At 41.1% G+C, this 23,727-nt stretch overlaps 1 protein-coding gene across 1 annotated transcript in view; it reads right to left on the reverse strand.

Annotated features, from left to right (window-relative positions):
- LOC111969325 (inositol 1,4,5-trisphosphate-gated calcium channel ITPR1-like) overlaps window positions 1-23,727 on the reverse strand; it is a 165,818-nt gene that overhangs the window by 54,322 nt on the left and 87,769 nt on the right. The window contains exons 44-52 of the mRNA XM_070445560.1: window positions 21,373-21,562; window positions 20,811-21,076; window positions 15,077-15,277; window positions 14,597-14,707; window positions 12,064-12,159; window positions 11,818-11,955; window positions 11,161-11,259; window positions 10,440-10,632; window positions 721-843 (exon numbers count right to left, since the gene is read on the reverse strand). Of these exons, the coding sequence (XP_070301661.1) occupies window positions 721-843; window positions 10,440-10,632; window positions 11,161-11,259; window positions 11,818-11,955; window positions 12,064-12,159; window positions 14,597-14,707; window positions 15,077-15,277; window positions 20,811-21,076; window positions 21,373-21,562 (1,417 nt within the window). The remainder of the gene's footprint in view (window positions 1-720; window positions 844-10,439; window positions 10,633-11,160; window positions 11,260-11,817; window positions 11,956-12,063; window positions 12,160-14,596; window positions 14,708-15,076; window positions 15,278-20,810; window positions 21,077-21,372; window positions 21,563-23,727) is intronic.

Genomic DNA, 23,727 nt, shown 5'->3' on the forward strand with positions numbered 1-23,727 from the left:
TCTGTCAGGAGGAATGGGTCAAAATTCACCCAACTTATTGTGGGAAGCTTGTGGAAGGCTACCCAAAACGTTTGACCCAAGCTAAACAATTTAAAGGCAATGCTAGCAAATACTAATTAAGTGTATGTAAAATTCTGACCCACTGGTAATGTGATGAAAGAAATAAAAGATTAAACAAATCATTCTCTCCACTATTATTCTGACATTTCACATTCTTAAAATAAAGTGGTGATCCTAACTGACGTAAAACAGGGAATTTTTACTCGGATTAAATATCAGGAATTGTGAAAAACTGAGTTTAAATGTATTTGGCCAAGGTGTATGTAAACTTCCGACTTCAACTGTATATACCGTTTTTTCTATACTATTATACTGTATCTTTGTCCGTTCCGCTCTGACATCGCTCGTCCATATGTATATTGTCTTAATTCATTCCTACTTAGATTTGTGTGTATTGGGTATATGTTGTGTAATTTGTTAGATATTACTTGTTAGATATTACTGCACTCTCATAGCTAGAAGCAAAAGCATTTCGCTACACCCACAATAACATCTGCTAATCACGTGTATCTGACCAATAAAATGTGATTGATTTGATATTACACATACAGAGATCAGCCATTGATTGGTACAGACACCCTGCAAATTACTCAGATGATTAAGAGACGGCAGTTGGGGAGGAAAAGGAGGAAGGGGAGGTGGAGGACAGAACTCACTGACCTCTGCGGATTCCTTCCAGAGGGTAGAAGAAGGCCACCAGCAGGTTCATGAGTACGGCCAGGTTGAAGGAGATGCTGCTCCAGAAGGACATGTTGCGAGAGCACCAGTATAGAATGGGCTGGGCTGGAGAGGGGACGAGGAGTGCCAACACACACAGTCAATAGACAGTCAACAGTATCACTTCTACACCAGACAACCACACAGTGCATTCACTACTACAACTACACCACCATCACAATACTGCTGCACTCACCAAACTAAGTCAGGATTCAAAGGAGATGCAAATACGCATACAGTATCTATTGCACATGTAAACACATTCGGCCTTCTAGGCAGAGTKCCTCTGTCCAATGTCTGTGTTCTTTTCTCCATCTTAATCTTTTCTTTTTATTGGCTAGTCTGAGATATGGCTTTTTCTTTGCAACTCTGCCTAGAAGGCCAGCATCCCAGAGTCGCCTCTTCACTGTTGACATTGAGACTGGTGTTTTGCGGGTACTATTTAATGAAGCTGCCAGTTGAGGACTTGTGAGGCATCTGTTTCTCAAACTAGACACACTAATGTACTTGTCCTCTTGCTCAGTTGTGCACCGGGGCCTCCCACTCCTCTTTCTATTCTGGTTAGAGCCAGTTTACGCTGTTCTGTGAAGGGAGTAGTACACAGCGTTGTACAAGATCTTATGTTTCTTGGCAATTTCTCGCATGAAATAGCCTTCCTTTCTCAGAACAAGAATAGACTGATGAGTTTCAGAAGAAAGCCTTTGTATCTGCACATTTTGAGTCTGTAATCGAACCCACAAATGCTGATGCTCCAGATACTCAATTAGTTTAAAGAAGGCCAGTTTTATTGTATCATTAATCAGTACAAAAGTTGTCAGCTGTGCTAACATAATTGCAAAAGGGTTTTCTAATGATCAATTAGCCTTTTAAAATTATAAACTTGGATTAGCTAACAACATGCCTTTGTACGCCTATGTAGATATTGGGCTTCTGTACGCCTATGTAGATAAATCTCCACCCGGCACAGCGAGAAGAGGAATGGCCACCCCTCATAGCCTGGTTTCTTCTTAGGTTCCGGCCTTTCTAGGGAGTTTTTCCTAGCCACCGTGCTTCTACACCTGCATTGCTTGCTGTTTGGGGTTTTAGGCTGGGTTTCTGTACAGCACTTTGTGACAGATGATATCAGCTGATCAGCTGACATCAGCTGGCTTRATAAATACATTTGATTGATTGATATTCCATGAAAAGAAAATCAGCCGTTTCCAGCTACAATAGTCATTGACAACATTAACAATGTCTACACTGTATGTCTGATCAATTTGATGTTATTTTAATGGACAAAAAATTTGCTTTTCTTTCAAAAACAAGGACATTTCTAAGTGACCCCAAATGTTTGAACGGTAGTGTATATTTTATATTTGAGATTCTTCAAAGTAGCCAGCCTTTGCTTTGATGACAGCTTTGCACACTCTTGGCATTCTCTCAACCGGCTTCATGAGGAATGCTTTTCCAACAGTCTTGAAGGAGTTGCCACATATGCTGAGCACTTGTAGGCTGCTTTTCTTTCACTCTGCGGTCCAACTCATCCCAAACCATCTCAATTGGGTTGAGGTCTGGCAATTGTGGAGGCCAGGTCATCTGATGCAGCACTGCATCATTCTCCTTCTTGGTCAAATAGCCCTTACACTGCCTGGAGGTGTGTTTTGGGTCATTGTCCTGTTGTAAAACAAATGATAGTCCCACTAAGCGCAAACCAGATGYGATGGCATATCGCTGCAGAATATTGTGGTAGCCATGCTGGTTAAGTTTGTTTTGAATTCTAAATAAATCACAGACAGTGTCACCAGCAAAGCACCCCCACACCATCACACCTACTCCTCCATGCATCCTCCATGCTTCATGGTGGGAACCACACATGTGGAGATAATCCGTTCACCTACTCTGCGTCTTACAAAGACATGGCAGTTGGAACCAAAAATCTCAAATTTTGACTCATCAGACCAAAGGACAGATTTCCACCGGTCTGATGACCATTGGTCATGTTTCTTGGTCCAAGCAAGTCTCTTCTTATTATTGGTGTCCTTTAGAGGTGGTTTCTTTGCAGCAAATCGACCATGAAGGCCTGATTCGCGCAGTCTCCTCTAAACAGTTGATGTTAAGATGTGTCTGTTACTTGAACTCTGTGAAGCATTTGTTTGGGCTGCAATCTGAGGTGTAGTTAACTCTAATTAACTTATCCTCTGCAGCAGAGGTAACTCTGGGTCTTCATTTCCTGCGGCGGTCCTCATGAGCGCCAGTTTCATCATTGCGCTTGATGGTTTTTGCGACTGCACTTGAAGAAACTTTCAAAGTTCTTGACATTTTCCGGAATGACTGACCTTCATGTCTTAAAGTAATGATGGACTGTCGTTTCTCTTTGCTTATTTGAGCTGTTCTTGCCATAATATGGACTTATATGGACTTTTACCAAATAYGGCTATCTTCTGTATACCACCCCTTCCTTATCACAACACAACTGATTGGCTCAAATGCATTAAGAAGGAAAGACATTCCACAAATTAATTTTTAACAAGACACAGCTGTTAATTGAAATGCATTCCAGGTGACTACCTCATGAAGCTGGTTGAGAGAATGCCAAGAGTGTGCAAAGCTGTCATCAAGACAAAGGGTGGCTACTTTGAACAATATATAAAATATATTTTGATTTGTTTAACACTTTTTTGGTTACTACATAATTCCATGTGTTATTTCATAGTTTTGAAGTTTTCACTATTATTATCGTCAATGTAGAAAGTAGTAGAAATAAAGAAAAACCCTGGAATGAGTAGGTGTGTCCAAACTTTTGACTGTTACTGTATGTCAAGTATGTTCATTTTGAAATGGGGAAGGAGTGAAAATGTTGTATCAGTTGGTTAGTTGTAGTAAGGTTATTGTTAACTGGTACCCAAACATCATGGGTGATTGGGCGATTCACTTATCAGTTTTTCCTTGCAGCAAGTAATACACCCCAGTGGGACGTCTTGTGACTATCCTGCAAATGATGCAGGAAATGACTGAAGTTTTTGCCTTGTTTGTGCCAGCTGAAGCATGATACACAGTAGGGCAGTGTTTCCCAAACTCGGTACTGAGGACCCCAATGGGTGSACATTTAGTTTTTTGCCCTAACACTATACAGTTGATTCTAATAATCAAAGCTCGATGATAATAGTACATAGTACGACATAGTTACAATAGATACATAACTTTATACTTTTTCACCTCAGAGCAGTGTTTTCATTTTAATGTGTTTAGAAATGTATCCAAATTGAGGGTTAATTCTGCATTAAACTTACGTCCAGGTTAGGGTTCACAGTCAGTTTATTAAATAGCGTAAGAGTAGGGTCAGTTGGGTAATTTGCAAGGGTCAAATACACACTGAACAGCAAAGCAAAAACATCACCTAAACATCAAAAGGGTGCAAAGCCAATTAGCTTATTTGGTGTACATTACACCTATTGGGTGATTTTGGAGTGTGTTCAGTACTGTCCAACCCTGGGGATTTGAACTTCAACTCGGATTCTCAACAGTCAACACCTTTTTCATTTGAAAAGAGGAACTAAAAGGGTGGGGACTTTTATAAACAACAGCAACCGCACTCATGCACCAACGAAACAACATGTTCTCTCAGTCGCTGTGCTGCTGATTCATTCAGATAAGACAAGTGCGCCACGTGTGTCAGAGTACAGTCCCCTCTTGCAGTACAGGGCTCACAGAGGGACAGACAGGCAGAAACACGCTCCCATTGAGGAAACAAAGAGTGCAGTCATACAGCGACCGCAGCCTGAAGGGGGATGAAGGGATCAGGTGCTAGGCGTCAATAAGGAGACGCCCTACTAGATGTGCAACATGGGGTACGTTGGTTGGGTAGACTTGGTGATGAGAGCTCCAACAATTGCACCATGAGTTACTATTGTAGGACAATGCTTCATCAGATAATGAATCTTCCGTCACAGGCTTAGTGTTTGTTAACAGATTCTGAGAGACATCTAATTTTCAAAGCGTCTCATCCTCTACCTCCTCAGAAAGTCCTTTCCTCTCTAGCTCTCTTGAATCACTCTCTCCCCCAGTCATTCTAATGGTGTCTGGATCCCATTCTTCAGTAGTTAGGCCTAATCTGGTCATGTCCTCCACCAGGGAGCAGTCCTATAGATCGCTCATGTCAGCGGACTTCCTACTCTCTCTCAGTCTGTCCTGCCTTAACCCTTGTGGGCCTCGTGCCAGCAGTTGTGTGTGAAGGGAGTATTGACTGCTCCTGTACTGACTGTCTGCTGGATTCTGGACTGACTCTCTCTGGAAGAGACCCACTCACACTGACCTCCAATCTCATTACACCCTGGGAGAGGATCATCCCCTATTCTCAGAGATGCTCAGCCTCTTGCCTAGCTATCTATACTCTCCCTCCTTTACCACATGTACTCGGTGAAGTAAACAATCAGAATATATCCCATGTGATTATTTGTGCGTGTGTCACTGGCGTAGCACATATCCCAACAGCCCCCGCAAGGTGGGGCAGCCCCCATTTTGGGGGGGTTGTGGATAGCATATGAACACATCTGAAGCCATGAAAGAAATTGCATAATTTTCTCTCAGCCTTATGGAAAAGTGGAAAATAGCAGGAAATTAGCTCATAGATTCTTGAAAGTTGGGACAATCCTTGTTGTAAAACAAAAAAAAATGATTTTGTTGCATTATTTGAGCTTAAAATGTACATTTAGGGGAATTTTATAGGGGAAAGATTTGTTTTGGGAATTTTCTAAATACTTTCAATATTATTAATTTCCATGTCGGCTCTATGCCTGGAAATCCCCTTGTCATGAGCAAAGGATCCCCCCCCAAAATAGCGGAAAAAGTGTTTAAATATATTTTTTACTGATAATAAATGGATATTAACTGAAAAATAATATTTTACGTATTTTTTATTTAACTAGGCAAGTCAGTTAAGAACAAATTCTTACTTACAATGACGGCCTACCCCGGCCAAACCCGGACGACGGCAGGCCAATTGTGCGCCGCCCTGTGGGACTCCCAATCACGGCCGGTTGTGGTACAGCCTGGAATCGAACCAGGGTCTGTGGTGACGCCTCTAGCACTCTTATGCAGTTTCTTACAATAGCCCTCTGTAACTTTAAAGAATATTTCTCTCAAAACTGTGATTCCTAAAAGATGTGTCCGGATATTTGGTCAACTCCGTCAGGGTCAGCTATACCATAAGGACCCCTTATTCATGTCCTCATTACATGTAGCGCAACAATACCACTCATGCTCTGGAAAGTTCTCTACTTTTGATAGATTTAAACAAACAATATTGGATTCACAATGGTTACAACCATAACCTGTCAACTCTATCTGCCTGATATATTTGAACCAAGATGAATATTCTATTACATTTAATTTGGTTTTATAGTAATAAATCAACTATGGAAAACAAAATTGCTACTGTGTATACCACTTGAAAGAAGAAGAAAAATTGCATTTTGTCAACTCAATCAGAGTGCTGAAAGATCTGACAGAATGGTTATGTTTTTATAAGGGATTTTCAAATTAATAATGTTCCATATTTTACGAATGTTTGTATTAAACAAAAATACAGTGCCTTCAGAAAGTTGTGTTGTGTTACAGACTGAATTTAAAATTTATTCAATTTAGATTTTGTGTCACTGATTTACACACAATTCCCCATAATGTCGAAGTGGAATTATGTTTTGAGAAATGTTTACAAATTAATTAAAAACGAAATGCTGAAATGTCTTGAGTCAATAAGTATTCAACCCATTTGTTTTGGCAAGCCCAAAAATGTCAGGAGTAAAATAATAAGTTGCAAGGACTCAATCTGTTTGCAATAATCGTGTTTAACATAATTTATAAATGATCTCTGTATCCCACACATACAGATAATTGTAAAGTTCCTCAATTGAGCAGTGAATTTCAAGCACAGATACAACCACAAAGACCAGGGAGTTTATCCAATGGTTCGCAAAGAAGGGCATCTATTGGTAGATTGGTGTAAAAAAAAAAAAAAAAAAAAACGGACATTGAATATCCCTTTGAGCATGGTGCAGTTATTAATTACAGTTTGGACGGTGTGTAAAGATACAAGCGCCATTCCTAACTCAGTTGCCGGAAAGGAAGGAAACTGCTCAGGGATTTCACCATGAGGTCAATGGTGATTGTAAAACAGAGTTTATTGGCAGTGATAGGAGAAAACTGAGGGGAGATCAACGACATTGTAGTTACTCCACAATACTAACATAAATGACAGAGTGAAAAGAAGGAAGCCTGTACAGACTACAAATATTCCAAAACATGCATTATGTTTTCAATAAGTCACTAAGGCAGTGGTCACCAACCTTTTCTACCGCTCAAAACATGACTTAAAAAAACGTTGCCTATGCAACATTAACCAATTAAAAACAGTTATGTTGCAATGAGGTTTGTGCAGTAAGCTATGGGCCCAATACATTATCACAGCATATTGGCTATGCTTGAATTGCCCTGCTAATGTTGTTCTTCTCAGACCATTTAAAAAAATTATATTTCAAGATGTTAGCCACAGTATATGATCACACTGGTAATAGACCATGTGTTGTATTACTTGTGAGGCACAGTTGAGTGAGCATATACATTTGCATCTGATGGTCAGTCTGAGGGGAGGGGAGGGAGGGAGCAGTGGTGAGGCTGCCTCTCACCGTCCCCTCCTTTCTCCCTCCCTCCACTGAGAAAAGGGGACAGTCTTCCAGCATGTGGCGAAACTTAAGTCGAACTGCATTATTTCTGCATTATGCACCAATTCATGTTGTTATTCCTATGACCAGAGACAGTTAAATATTCCAAGATATTAAAAAAGACACAAGCCGCTAATAATCAAAGCACTTTGCTATACTCATTCATTGCAGCTGCAGTGCTGGTTGTAGCGTGAGTGTAACCAGGGGGAACGCAATTTTTATGGCTTATAAAACTTTTGAACAAAGTGTTGACAGGGATGAATAACAACTTAAACATGAACTTACTCATAAACAACAGCAGCTCTTTGCTGTATTTGTTAATTTTCTCTTCAGTCAAGGGTTAAAAAGTTTAGAAATCTCACAGTAACTTTGCTGTGTGTTAGAGGCTTCTTTTTTACAGTCTATGGCATGAGGAAATGGTGCAGACACAGTGATCAGAGCTATCTGATTGGCCAGTGGTAGGCTTACAAGTGCACTTGTTTTGCTTTCTGGGCCTGTTGGGTAGGCGGGTTTCTACCTTCAGACACATGAAATGGTTCAAAATGGGAACACGTTGCCTTCCCGGCACTAGGACTGCAAAATCAAGTGCTCCCACCGCCAACAGCGCGAAACAATGCTTTAAGGTTGTTTGTTTTTTACAGAAATGTTTGGTCAACTAGGAATACCGGTTGTTGACCACTGCACTGAAGTAAAACTGCAAAGAAATGTAACTTTCATCCTGAATAGAAAGTGTTATGTTAGGGGAAAATCCAACATGTCACTGAGTACCACTCTTCATATTTTCAAGCATGGTGGTGGCTGCCTCATGTTATTGGCATGCTTGTTATCGGCAAGGATTAGGGAGTTTTTTAGGATAAAAAAATGGAAATGAGCTAATCACAGGCAAAATACTAGAGGAAAAAAAACTGATAATGGATATTAACTGAAAAATGAGCATATTTTTATTTAACCTTCATTTAACCAGGCAAGTCAGTTAATAACAAATTCTTATTTACAATGACGGCCTACACCGGCCAAACCCTGTCCCGGATGACGCTGGGTCAATTGTGCGCCGCCCTATGGGACTCCCAATCACGGGCGGTTGTGATATAGCCTGGAATCAAACCAGGGTCTGTAGTGACTAATCTAGCACTGAGATGCTCTGCCTTAGACCGCTGCGCCACTCGGGAGCTCGTAACTTGGTTCAATCTGCTTCCAACAGACACTGGGAGACAAATGCACCTTTCTGCAAGACAATAACCTAAAACACAAGGCCACTCGGTAGCCCATAACTTGGTTCAATCTGCTTTCCAACAGACACTGGGAGACAAATGCACCTTTCTGCAAGATAATAACCTAAAACACAAGACCTCTTAAGGTGCTTACCAAGACAACATTGAATCTTCCCGAGTGGCTTAGTTAGTTTGACTAAAAATCGACTTGAAAATCTATGGCAAGACTTGAAATTGGTTGTCTAGAAATTATCAACAACCAATTTGACAGAGCATGAATCATTTTTTAAAGAATAATAGTCAAATATTGTACAATCCAGGTGTGCAAAGCTCTTAGACAGAGAAAGACTCACAGCTGTAATCGCTGCCAAAGGTGATTCTAACATGTATTTACTCAGGGGGTTGAATACTTATCTAATCAAGATACACTAAGTGTACAAAACATTAAGAACACCTTCCTAATATTGAGTTGCATGCACTGTATGTCTGTTTTGAGTGTGTGTTGTCAACTCTGTCAGTGGTTCGTCAACTCATTCACTGATGGAGTACATTTTTTGTTAATATTCTGAAAAAATATTTAAAATCACTGTTCTGCAAGCAACATACAGTATGCTTAATCAACTGAAGTATTAGCTGTGCTAGACCTAAGGGATAATGTTTGCTTTATAAGTGTTGTTTTATGTTCTAAATCTAGAAAAACATGCCAAAATGCTAACGAAATTAGCCCTGGACCGTTTAATAGTGCTATAAAACAAAATAAAAATAAGTTTGGAGATTTGTATTACATATTTAAATAATCTAATGTTAGAATGAAACAATCAAGGCCATTAAACACTTGTTGGACAATCATATTAAAAATGAAATGCTTTTTATGGTGTCTGACGGAGACATAAATTCAGTTAGTTGCATTTTCTGATATTTTTTTATTTTTATTAAAAGGTTGTTCCTTTACATGCCAAATATGTGTATGTGACCAATACAATTTGATTTGATTTGTGATAGCTGATATTTTGTTGTATCAAAATATATATTTCAAATTTTGTTAATATTAAGACAAATATTAGTGGAAAAAAGTTGTTTGTCACGTCTTTCAAGAATCCCTTAACTTTAAAACAGCAAAAAAATATCAGCCTCATTGGCAAAATGTGTAAAATAGCATGAGATAAGCTATAATAGAGCAAATATTTCTCTCCCCATGGAAGAATTATCATACTTTCTTTTTTTAAAGGGAGGATAGATGTAACAATTTAGATGAAATACCATCTCAGTAATCTATTACAGTTTTTAATAAAGCATTGTGAATGACTTTATAATGAGATGATATAAGATACTGTATAAGATTATGATTCAAATGTATTCTATTGTGGGTCGCTGCAGAAATGTGTTTTTGGGTGCCACCAAATCATGGGCTAGTGCCACCAATTGAAAAAGTTAGTGGGACCAGTGACACCAGGGGGATGTTAGTCTGGAGCCCTGCAACCTTACATTGTAAATATCTTAACATTTATCCACCTTATGTTATGTACTTTAACTTAACATATAACCTTTACATGCCCTCTCTCCTCCAGGGTTCAGGGTGGGTATCTGGCCCATACATGGAGGACCTGACCCAGCCTGGGGAGTCTCCTGAGGGGCCCTGAGGGGTCAGGGAGGGGTGAGGGCATGTAAAGCAGGTACCTAGTATAGAGAGGTAGGGAGAGATACGCACAGGGAACCGTGTTTGCGTTACCAGTGGTTGGCTCTTGAGTACCTCGCAGCTTCTTCTGCCAGTTCATCTCGTTGAAGAGGTCCTCGGAGCGCAGGAAGAAGTCATTGATCTTGCTGCCCTGCTCGTCACGCTCCGTGGTGTAGTACACCCGCAGCTTGGACTCGTTGGTGAGGAACTCACAGATGTTGGGCACGGGGAAGACTATCTGCTCCATGGTGCGATCCAGCCGCACAATCTGGGCACAACCACATGCAGCCAGTGCTGCCCATCACAGACCCTCTCTCTCAGGGGGAGGACGGGCAACTCTAGGCCCTGGACTGGGTAGGCCCCAAACTTTATGGTTTGATAGTGGCATGTTGGTCCCTATTCTTCATCTTGGAAAACTGGCTAAGACATGATCTGGCTATAATAGACTGTTATACAAGTGAAGAGGAGTAAAGAAGGTGATTGTTTGTGTGTATAAAAGCACTGCACAACACCTTGAACACTCATTTGATAAGCTCTTCCTTGACAGCATTCTTTCCCTTTCCTGAGCTCACAGTAGAACACATGCAAACATGCCAAGGATGCTTGTAATTTTCATACGCTAACAAAATACAAAATACTGACAGCAGGCAAAGAAAGACAATATGACTGTCACATGCCTCGGATAATAAAAAGTCAAAACATATTGCCAAAATACATGTTGCAATCAACCAAAGTTAATACAGGGGRAATAAAACAGAAAACTACATGGTGAAAACAGATGGATAAAATGACTGACCTCAATTTGAGCTGTGTGCTTGGCATAGAACTCCAGGGCATCATCCCCCTCCCCATAGGTCTTCAACATGGCCTGCAGCTCCTTGTTGTGGCGGGCCAACTGGATGAACGCACCAATGCATTGCATGAATGCACCAATGCCATCAGGTGATGTATCACATTATACTTATGAATTTTTATTGTACTGTCATTGGTCAAAATTTACAATCAGCGTCTTCTAAGTCACCAACTTCATTTTTTGGGGTCTATTTTTCCTCATTGTATCTGATAGGCGGCATGAAACATGTTACAGTAGGTGTGTTCTGGAAGTTCCTCTAGCTGCCTGTGGGGACAGGGAACTGACACTGACACCAGATCACTGCAACACCAGATGCATCTGACAGTACATGCCACTGTATGTGTACAATATGTGGACTGTTCAGTTTTCACACACTAACATGCTGGGCATCATGCCTTGGGATKAACATTTCTATTTACATAACTGAACTGTCTGTGTTGTTCACCCACATAACTACTTGAATAGACTAATAGAATAGAGCTGAATTGGGCCTAAAGGGGGTTAGAGTGGAAGAGCTCTGATGTAATACGTTTATAGGTTGTATAGGAGCTGTTACAGGAGGTGTAAAGTTGCATGCAGTCAGTCAGCGGTCTACAGTACCTGATGAGCCAGGATGTAGATGTTGTGGCCCACGTTTCGTGGAGAGGCAGCATGCTCTTCCTCACCATCTTCATCTTCCTCAGCAGYCTCCTCCGGCTCAACCTCCCCCTGCATGTAGGCCTTCTTTATCACCTCCACCTGCATATGAACGTCACAAACCAGACCGTCAGATAACTTCCCCTTAAAAATGTCCTCTGTGCCATGCCGTGCTGCAGGTATATCTGACTACCAATACATAGCACTCACTAGTTCTTTAGGCCTCATGTTGTACAGTATCCTCTCTGCATTCTCACTGTCGTGGCGACTCTCCATGATGGCCAAGAGGAGCTTGGAGGCGTTATTCTGGAACAGAGAGAGGGGCAAGGGATTAGGGTTGCACATCCTGGGGAATATTCAGAGGTGGAAACTTTCTGTGGGAATTAACGGGAATATATGGGAATTAACAGGAATATACGGGAATTAACGGAAATATATGTAAATTAATATTCATACCATTTAAATGTAGATGTTTTTTTGCATTGGATATATTTACCATATCATATGGAGACAGAAACAGAAACATTTTACCTTATCATAAGTAGACATAATTGCAAATGATTAAATTCTTCCAATATAATTTTTTWAATAAATGTAGTTACGAATGTAACTTTAGTTGACTCTTCACATGATTTTACTGAAAAACAAAAGGGAATATTGAATGATCCCTAATGATCCATCGCATCTCCCAAAAACGTTTTCATCATACACCACCGTTCAAAAGTTTGGTGTCACTTAGAAATGTCCTTGTTTTTGAAAGAAAAGCAACATTTTTGTACATTAAAATAACATCAAATTGATCAGAAATACAGTGTAGACGTTGTTAAAGTTGATCATTTTAAAAGGCTAATTGATCATTCGAAAACCCTTTTGCAATTATGTTAGCACAGCTGAAAACTGTTATACTAATTAAAAAAGCAATAAAACTGGCCTTCTTTAGACTAGTTGAGTATCTGGAGCATCAGCATTTGTGGGTTCGATTACAGGCTCAAAATGTCCAGAAACAAAGACTTTCTTCTGAAACTCGTCAGTCTATTCTTGTTCTGAGAAATTAAGGCGATTCCATGCGAGAAATTGCCAAGAAACTGAAGATCTTGTACAACGCTGTGTACTTCTKCCTTCACAGAACAGCACAAACTGMCTCTAACCAGAATAGAAAGAGGAGTGGGAGGCCCCGGTGCACAACTGAGCAAGAAGACAAGTACATTAGAGTGTCTAGTTTGAGAAACCGATGCCTCACAAGTCCTCAACTGGCAGCTTCATTAAATAGTACCCGCAAAACACCAGTCTCAATGTCAACAGTGAAGAGGCGACTCCGGGATGCTGGCCTTCTAGACAGAGTTGCAAAGAAAAAGCCATATCTCAGACTGCCCAATAAAAAGAAAAGATTAAGATGGGCAAAAGAACACAGCCACTGGACAGAGGACCTTTGCCTAGAAGGCCAGCATCCCGGTGTCGCCTCTTCACTGTTGAAGCTTGACCTTCACTTGAACTCTGTTAAATTCCAGCAAATTAGTAGATAAAGCATGTCTGGTTGGAGGGGTGTATAATGGATGAAGAACATTCAGAAATCTCTTCCAATACACATTGCCTGTGAGCATCAGAGGTGAACCATTTGCTTCCACAGCTCGAGCAAGACATTCATCAGCATCTGTGACTACGTTCCTTCATTGATTCAAAAAACGTCTGATTCCAGGAGGACCATGAGCTGTTGCTATCGATAAGGTGTCTGATTCATAATTTTCACCTCGAATAGAAGTYGAGGGACTTTTGTCAGAGGTTGCTAGTTGTGAACGCTGAGGGAACATTATGCACTTGGCCAGATGATTCTGCATCTTTGTTGCATTCTTCACATATGATTTGGCACAGTATTTGCAAATGTACACAGCTTTTCCTTCTACATTAGCTGCAGTGAAATGTCTCGACACATCAGATAGTGCCCGTGGCATTTTCCTGTAAAGATTATTTWAAAAATGAGTAAGAAAACAACAAATATAATTCCATGTACAGATAAATAGTTAAGCAGTTAGATTAACAACTCATTTGTAAGATAAATATTTTATAATTAAACATGTATGGAAACAGGTGAATTAACACTCAAGCAAGCTAAAACCCACATGGTAGCAAAAACTAACTAGCAGAAATTGTTAACAAGTTAGAAATTATTTAAACACACTTTACTGTAGGCTACTATTTACTTGTTAACAAAAAAATTCTGTATGTCATATAAAATATATTCACCCCACCCAGTATTGTAATCAAAACATACCAGAAAGCATGTAGTCCTTGGCTCAGACAGTGTAGTAGTGTGGCCTCAATAGCATCTCATCAGTGTGCAAGATCTTGAGAATCAGCTGTACATGTYATGGAAGAGTGCACTCCACAAGTGATGGAAGAATGCACTGTGCCTTGCAGAGGGTTGCAATTCCATAGAATTGGGGATAGTTTAACCAAAATATGCCACAAGACCTAGAATCACCTTATGTGTATCCAACAAAAAAGGTTCACTGTTATAAGCTAACTCTTTTGATGAATTTAAACAAAATTCCCGGGCTTAACTTCCCATGGAAAATTTCCTGAAAAAGTTTCAGACCCTTTGCAACCCTACAAGGGATACAGAACATCAGGAGGATGAATAACATTCAGGTTGTCATGAGTGCTGTTGGTTAAAAAATGCATTAAACCAAGACAGAACAAAGAAATATGTCAAATGGATAATAAAGGAAAACAAACAGGGTGCAACCTTGAGCTCCAGCACCAGGTCCATCCTCTTCTTGCCCAGGGGGTTGATGTCATTGAGGATCAAAGCGATGATGATGTCGATACCGTTGCATTCATGAGTGGCGATGCAGTTCTGACAGAGAAACAGGAAACTTTTTGACGTTGTGTTTATGATTGAGTCAAAATATCTCCAGATGAATCGGAAAACAATATTACAAAGGCCTTTGTTTAGTCTGACATGATCCTGCAAGAAAAAGCCATGCAAGGGACACATTTTTTGGTATGGAGCTGTGTACTGGGACTTATCTGGGCTTGTAAAGAGAATTTAAAAGCTTAATTAAAGCACTGCCAAATAAGACCAACCCTGCAATTACTGAAATGGAGACAGCAGTTATACGCAAACACTGGGTCATTTGACTACAACGTTTCATGATACTCCATCCACACATAAAAAACAAAGCTTTTGATCTAGGTAGCAGGAGGTGTGAGTGTGTGTGCCCACCTGGTTCTCATGGCAGGGTCCCTGGCAGTACTCTGTGAGGCTCTCTACTGTCTGGTTGATGAGGCCTACATTCTTCTCATTGATGTAGAGTCCCAGCAACCCCAGGCCTCCCGTGGTGCTGCCACAGATACAGTCCAGGAACTGCAGCGTCTCACACACCAGGTTATAGTTGTTCTTGTTGTTCTGACACCTAAGGAAGTTCTGGAGCAGAAAGAGACACACAACTTATGAATTAAAGACACACTAATTCATACATTCACTCTAAACATTATGAACAATAACCTTAGATCCCTCTATGAACAAATGGGGTTATTCCACTGAAAAACTACAAAAGTACTGGCTTTGAGTATAATATTATCAGAAAATATAAATTATTAATGTTAAAAAGGCTGCCTGTTATAGATGCCCTCTGCCTAAGAGGCGGTGCATTTGCGTAAGGCCCAGTACATCAGCAGAGCCGAGCTCCCTGCCATCCAGGACCAATGCAACAAGTCTGGAACCAACAGGACCCTGAACAGCTTCTACCCCAAAGCCATAAGACTGCTAAATAGTTAGATAAATAGTTAACGAAATATAGTTGAAGTCGTAAGTTTACATACACTTAGGTTGGAGTCATTTGAACTCGTTTTTCAACCCCTCAACACATTTCTTGTTAACAAACTGTAGTTTTGGCAAGTCGGTTAGGACATCTATTTTGTGCATGGCACAAGTAATTTTACCAACAATTGTTTACAGACAGATTATTTAACTTATAATTCACCGTATCACAATTTCAGTGGGTCAGAAATTTACATACACTAAGTTGACTGTGCCTTTAAACAGCTTGGAAAATTCAAAAAACTGATGTCGTGGCTTTAGAAGCTTCTTATAGGCWAATTGACATAATTTGAGTCCTCCCAGGAGGTGTATCTGGGATGTATATCAAGGCCTAGCTTCAAACTCAGTGTCTCTTTGCTTGACATCATGGGAAAATCAAAATAAATCAGCAAAGACCTCAGAAAAAAATCCTTGGGAGCCCAATTTCCAAACGCCTGAAGGTACCACGTTCATCTGTACAAACAATAGTATTGTCGTGTCTTTGACTATGCCAGATTAATTGCTATGACATGCTATTCTATAAAATAATTTCTCCGTAATTAATATTACCTGATTGAACTAATCATGTAAATGTTAATTAACTAGAGAGGGACACCACGAAATAATATTTATAGAGCTGTTATCTTTCGAATAAACTCTTAAAGATTTAGTAATATTTTACATCCATAGCAGTCACATTAATCGTCATTTTATTCAGTCTCATCTGAAAGTGGTAAATCCTTGGTTATCTGCAAGAATCCTGGCTAWCAAGTTGAATCAGCAATACAAAATTGGTTTTAATTATTTATTTACTAAATACCTAACTAATCACACAGAAWCACACATACACAATTAAATCATAACTTGATCACAAAGTGCCGTCATAACGGAAAACGTTCCTAGCGGGCAGAATAGATATGACAGCTTGTTACACAAAGAAAAGGGGCGGGATTTTAGTGAAAGAGCGGGAGACTGGAACATAGGCGAAGCTGTACCATCGTAAATACAGTATCTTATGCATTCRATATTACCGCCCATTTGAAAAAGGAAAATGCAATAAATATTTACTCTGAGCTGCGCTTCAGTAGGTTGGTGGTAGATGGAAGACCGTATCGCCAACCCGAGTCCTCTGTCCTTTGAAGAATGTCTCTGGTGGTCACTGGATACGTTGGAGTAACGTCGTGGGTAGTAGACGGGATACTCTGACTGTCCTTCCTAACCTACGTTTGTAGCAGCTGTTGCTAACTCAACGGCTAGGGGGTATCACTTCTGTAGTGAATACGAGTTCAAAGTTCATACCATCTGTAGTTATTATCTGAACCATTCTGACATCGGATCGTCATCCTAAATGTACCCGGAACAGGAAGTTATATTTTTGTCAATGGCTTTTATAGTGGAGGGAGAGGGGTGTGTCTGAAAAGTTTATAACCCATGTCTCTTCACAGGGGCGGGCCCCAAGTTGAGCAGAAGCCCAAAATTATGAAAATCCAAATCTCTCATTTGGAAGCTAAAATTACATTTAATCTCTTCACAAATAATTTCATATTCAAACATTTGAATTAAACAACAATTCCATGTGAATCCGATACCTCTGACGTTTACACTTTCCACAGTAGAGTTTGTCATTCTATCATTGATGAGAATGTGCCAGAGGGCAACCGAACTGACATAATATACCTTAAGTACCACCGCATATGTTCAGTTGGTCGGATTACCATATAGTTCATTTCCCCCCACTTCTGATGTTCCCAGAATCTCTATGTTAACCAAGGGGTTTTCTTATGTCACATCAGTTATAGTAGTGAGAGGGAAAAGGGGGGAAAGCGTCATGACAGTATGCAAGTATAAACACCACGGAACCACGCAGCCGTCATAACGCTCAGGAAGGAGACGCGTTCTGTCTCCTAGAGATGAACGTACTTTGGTGCGAAAATTCCAAATCAATCCCAGAATAACTGCAAAGGAACATGTGAAGATGCTGGAGGAAACAGGTACAAAAGTATCTATAGTCACAGTAAAATGAGTACTATATCGACATAACCTGAAAGGCCACTCAGCAAGGAAGAAGGCACTGCTCCAAAACCGCCATAAAAAAGCCAGACTACGGTTTGCAACTGCGCATGGGGAAAAAGATCGTACTTTTTGGAGAAATGTCCTCTGTTCTGATGAAACAAAAATATAACTATTTGGCTAAAATGACAATCGTTATGGTTGGAGGAAAAAGGGGGAGGCTTGCAAGCCGAAGAACACCATCCCAACCATGAAGCACGGGGGTGGCAGCATCATGTTGTGGGGGTGCATTGCTGCAGGAGGGACTGGTGCACTTCACAAAATAGATGGCTTCATGAGGATGGAAAATTATGTGGATTTATTGAAGCAACATCTCAAGACATCAGTCAGGAAGTTAAAGCTTGGTCGCAAATGGGTCTTCCAAATTAACAATGACCCCAAGCATACTTCCAAAGTTGTGGCAAAATGGCTTAAGGACAACAAAGTCAAGGTATTGGAGTGGCCATCACAAAGCCCTGACTTCAATCCCATAGAAAACTTGTGGGCAGAACTGAAAAAGTGTGTGGACCAAGGAGGCCTACAAACCTGACTCAGTTACACCAGCTCTGTCAGGAAGAATGAGCCAAAATTCATCCAATTTATAGTGGGAAGCTTGTGGAAGGCTACCTGAAACGTTTGACACAAGTTAAACAATTTAAAGGCAATGTTACCAAATACTAATTGAACTTAAACTTCTGACCCACTGGGAATGTGATTAAAGAAATAAAAGCTGAAATACATAATTCTTTCTACTATTATTCTGACATTTCACCTTCGTAAAATGAAGTGGTGATTCAAACTGACATAAGACAGGGAATTTTTACCAGGATTAAATGTCAGGAATTGTGAAAAACTGAGTTTAAATGTATTTGGCTAAGGTGTACTGTATGTAAACTTCCGACTTCAACTGTAGCTACCCGGACTATCTGCATTGAGCCTTTTTGCACTAGCTTTGACTCATCACATGCTGCTGCTACTATTTATTATCATATCCACCTCAATTACCTCGTACATCGATTCGGTACTGGTAGCCTGTGTATATAGCCAAGTTATCATTACTCAATGTGTATTTATAATTACTTTTATTATTATGTGTTTTAGTTTTTTTTTCACTCTTCACGGTTGGGAAGGGCCCGTAAGTAAGCATTTCACTGTTAGTCGACACCTGTTGTTTACAGTAGCAGTGCATGGGTAAAATCACTGGGGAAGCCAAGCCAAGCCCCCCCCCCCCATATTACAACCTGTGTTGTGATAATTACGTTGTTTGCTCTATAACCTGTTCATTAATATGCCTTGCGACCGGGATATATACAGGCTCAGACAATAAGAAGACATAAATTCAACCACACCTTTGTTTTATCACAAAACCGGATAGCAACCTCTGTCCAGTGAAGTCCACAAAGCATATTGCATGTACAGTAACAGCCAGTTACATGACCTACAGCATGGTCAAGCAAGTTAATGTTTCCAACATTTTCGGACCAATAGACAACTATTGATTTATAACCACAAAGAGTTACTGCAAGTCTCAAAGAAAACAGGAGCTTCCAGCACCATTTCATCTTCAACATCATCAAATCACCTCTGCTTAGTCTAATACAGTAAGACATGTTTAAAAAATGATTTAGTCCAATCAACATAAGCTAAATATGACGTGGCTATCCATGGTTCTGATTTCTGTGTGTGCATGCTTGTTCGTGCAAGTAGAAAAACATGTTGACTCACCCTACTTGTAGAGAAATGCCAATGCCATCTCTTTCATGTTGACAAAACAGTTTATCACTCTGTCATACACGCTTTTATTTTTTGTTGTACCTGGCTAAAATGCTTGCTCGAAAGCCTAACTTCCATTCATGGGCAACGTTAGCTAGTTAACATTAGCTTTCTACATTTAGCTACATATTGAACTTCCATACTCTCAGGCCAGGGCACAACAATATATGAATTCATCGTTGGATCAGAATCACTGTTATAATCATTGCCCAGTGAGTAGAATTAAGTAAAACCACAAGTCCAAATCCCTATTTCCATCGATGGCTAATTTAGGAAAGGGACAGTTTTAGCTAGCTAGCTAGCCACCGGAGGACCACAACACAACTAGATGCAACAATTCACATTTTTCTGTCAATTACGTATGCTCTCAATGGGATTTGATAGGAGTGACGCCAAATTCAAAGCTGGCTTCCCTTGACACTTATTTTTGGTGTGCCAGGACCATTCACAGTTGAGCTTACTCAATTTAGGTCAACAGTGATTGGCAAATTTTTAATACTTTTTTTATCAAGGGAGGACAAATGCTCGCTGGCTTCCCTTGCCTTCAATGCTACATCCAGGAACAATATCATAATCATCTGGACCAGACAGCATCATAAAGATAGTCTACACGTAGAGACAGAGGAGTGCTGTTTCGCTCGCTCAGATGCTTTCTCCTGTGAGATACATTCAGCCTCTTAAGAATTAAAGTAAAATTATGAAAAAAAGAGAGACTAAATATATATATATATATATTTTTTAATAATGAAAATGAATACACGCCACTGGTTGTTTACGAAGCATGTGACGAATCAAATATAATTTTATTCAAGTTTAAATCAATGGCTGGATTATTTAGGGATGAGACGCATCTTTAACTCGTGTCTAAACATGTCAATGAGATTAAACCATGATTAACTTAGCCCGCTGTGTTTGCCTCAGGATCAATCCAAAGAGGCCAAATACAGTGCACAAAACTGATGATGAGCCATGGTGATTCAGCATCCAGCTATCTGTCAATGATGTGGAGTAAGAGTATGTTAGTGGGGGAAGTTCAATGTCTGTCTGAGATATTGAACCTCCCCATTTAAAAACACAACCACACTTGTCCTCGTAGTGAAACCAGACCAAACACTATCAGATAGATACGGAAACAGTTGCATCACGTTGTTCCAACAAATAATGTCTATTTTCACCATCTGGTTTCATTTCTCTATAACGATCTGGTGATGGAAATGTACCAATACTGAAACTGTAAGTGTGCCATAGGGCCTGAGCAACCACTGCAGCCCCCCTTTATAACTAACTGGTGTATCGTAAACCACAGTAGTGCCCCCTGGTGGTGTGGCTGACCAACCTGCAACTCCCTGTTGTGGTTCTCACACAGCAGCTGCATGAGGCGCAGTATGGGCTGCATGATGGTAATGATGACACTCATCTCCCCCTCTTGGTCATCAGGCGTGCTGGCGGGGCCCTGACACTCGGCGGCGGTCAGGTGCTCCTCGGCCTCGGCCTCACGGCGGTACGTGGTGAACGCCTTCTTAGTGACCGTGGACGCTTCCACCAGCTGCTCCTTGACCTCCTCCGTCACCGCAGCAACCGCCACCGTAGCCACCACCTTCCCTGGTAAAAGAAGAACATGAGGAATAAGAGACACTCACAACGAAGGGGACACCAGAGTAACATAGAGGAGAGTCTCACTGTACAGTGTACACAGGAGCAGAGCTGGAGCTGTCACAGACCTTGAACTTCATCATCTGGCCCCAGCTTGCACTGCAGTATCAAACAACTAAGAATTTGTTAATGACTGATTTATGATTTCTGCCATCTTCCGAGTGTAGTAAATTTACTGTATTAACTGTCCCACCTGACAGGACCAGGATGCTGTTCACATCAGCCCTGCTACCCTGACCCCTGACCTTTCTTTCCTTTAGCGGTGGGCGTGTCCTTGTCTGGGGGCTCCTCGTCCTTCTTCTTGCTGCCCAGGTCGCTGGTGTTGACAGTCACAGTGGCCTTGATCTCCTGCTGGGCCAGCTTCATCCTCTCATAGAACACCTTGAAGAACATCTCTGACTTGTTTTCCCCTGTCAGACGCATGAAGAAGGATTTCTGGAATTGGGCAAGAAGAACAAGTCAATGTTGCAGATTTAAGAGGTTTTGTTTCAGTTAACTCTGTGTTAATAAGGGAATTGGTAGCTAGAGGTTTTCATAGTGACGTATTATGATTATGTTGTCAGATGATCTACATATGCACATTTCCCATTTAACAAATACAAGGTAAACAGCTTAAAGGTCTAGCATATCTGTTGTTCCGTTTGACCACATCTCGTCCGCCTGCCTGCCTGCCTGCCTGCCTGCCTGCCTGCCTGCCTGCCTGCCTGCCTGCCTGCCTGCCTGCCTGCCTGTCTGTTATGCAGCCAGAGGCTCTCTCTCTGCAGCTCTGTTACATAACCCTCCTTGTGCTCACCTGAAATCATACCATCTGTTCTCTGCCCCAGGGGCACAACTCTACTGGTACTGTGCAGGGCAGGCTGCACTGTACATACATTCACACAGAGAACATAGCCAGGTACACAGCAATCACAGCCAGGTACACAGCAATCATATCCAGGTACACAGCAACCCCAGCCAGGTACACAGCAATCCCAGCCAGGTACACAGCAATCCCAGCCAGGTACACAGAAATCCCAGCCAGGTACACAGCAATCCCAGCCAAGTACACAACAATCCCAGCCAGGTACACAACATTCACAGGAAGTGTGTCAACTCAGCACATTCAGCATCAAGTACTTAGCAATAATATAACCAAAACAAAACTTCAAGTGAAAGTATGCAGCCTAATTGACACCTTTTTATTCCATGTGCTACAGGCTGGTATATCCTGTCCCATTTTCCCTTTATTATCCCTCCTTACATAAGGCCTGTAATCAGCTGAGTTGTTGAAGGGAGGGAGCCACTACCACTGAGCCTGTTACATCAGATAACAGGGGAGGAAGGAGGGAAAGAAGTGGAGGAAAATCCTGCCCTACCTTTTAAGCACCAGAGTTGCTCGAAGTGTGTACATGGTGTGTATGTGGTGTGAGAGGAAAGGTGTGTGTGTGTGGGGGGGGACAGAGGCACGTGGGTGAGAGGGAAAGGGGGGAGAGAGGAGGGGACGGGAGACCAAAGGCAGGTGGGTGAGAGGGAAGAGAGGGGGGGGGGGGGGGCATACAGAATACAGTATTAAAAAAAGTTTCAAGAAAACAAGAACATTTAAAATTAAAACCGGGCATGCATTCAACAGTACTCACAGAGGTCCACCAGTAGCCAAGACCTGATAGTACACACTCAAAGTTAAAATTAAGTTAATCAAAGTACTGTAGTTTGTCCCTCTTTCAACAAGGTTAACACCAATCTCATTCATTGATAGTGATTAGGATCAGAAATCAACAGTGGCTATGTAACCAGGCAAACCTCCACCCACATTGCCACACAGAGGGGAAAACTGCCAGAAAGCAACTTTTTTTTAAACATTACCTAGTTTGAATGGGAAGCCTTCATGACTGTGACCATAAAAACAAGTACTTCCATCTCGGATCACTTGGATGACCATCATTATGCCAACACCTGACTGTCGCCTTATGTTCAAGACAAGAACAGCAACAGCAGTAGCAGCAGCAGCAGCGGTAGCAGCAGCAGCAGCACAAGCAGGAACAGAGCCTGCTAAGGAAAAACACTGTCAGGGCAATTTGCCTGTTGTTCCATCTACACATATCAAGGAACTTGTCAGTTTGCTGACTTACTGGCTATCAGTTTCCAATTATCTGGAACAGGTTTATAATCTATATCTTGCCCAGCTGATGTCCCCTGTGGCCCCCCCTGACCTTCGACCTCCATCCCATCCCTGATCCTGCGTCTCAGGACTTTTCTCCATGTCTCTTCTCTCGCCCCTCTGTACTTTTTTGACATTTACAATATGTTTAGCCATAGTTTTAGTGCAGAGCATTCGGGTTAAAGCCTGTTCTTTGGTACATATGGGTACATAACAACATGTCATAGTCTGCAACAATAACACAACACGGAAGGAAGATTGATATTTTCCTCTATGGGAAAATTGAGGGGTTTTATTATACACTCAGAAATGTTTTTGCCATATAGAACCTTAAAGGGCTCTTCAGCTGTCCCCATAGCATAACCCTTTGAAGAACCCATTTTGGTTGCAGGTTGAACACTTTTGGTTCCAGGTAGAACTTTTTCTACAGAGGGTTCTACATGGAACCAAAAAGGATTCTATC

This window comes from Salvelinus sp. IW2-2015, linkage group LG1, assembly GCF_002910315.2.
Source record: "Salvelinus sp. IW2-2015 linkage group LG1, ASM291031v2, whole genome shotgun sequence".
NCBI classification, from domain to species: Eukaryota; Metazoa; Chordata; class Actinopteri; order Salmoniformes; family Salmonidae; genus Salvelinus; species Salvelinus sp. IW2-2015.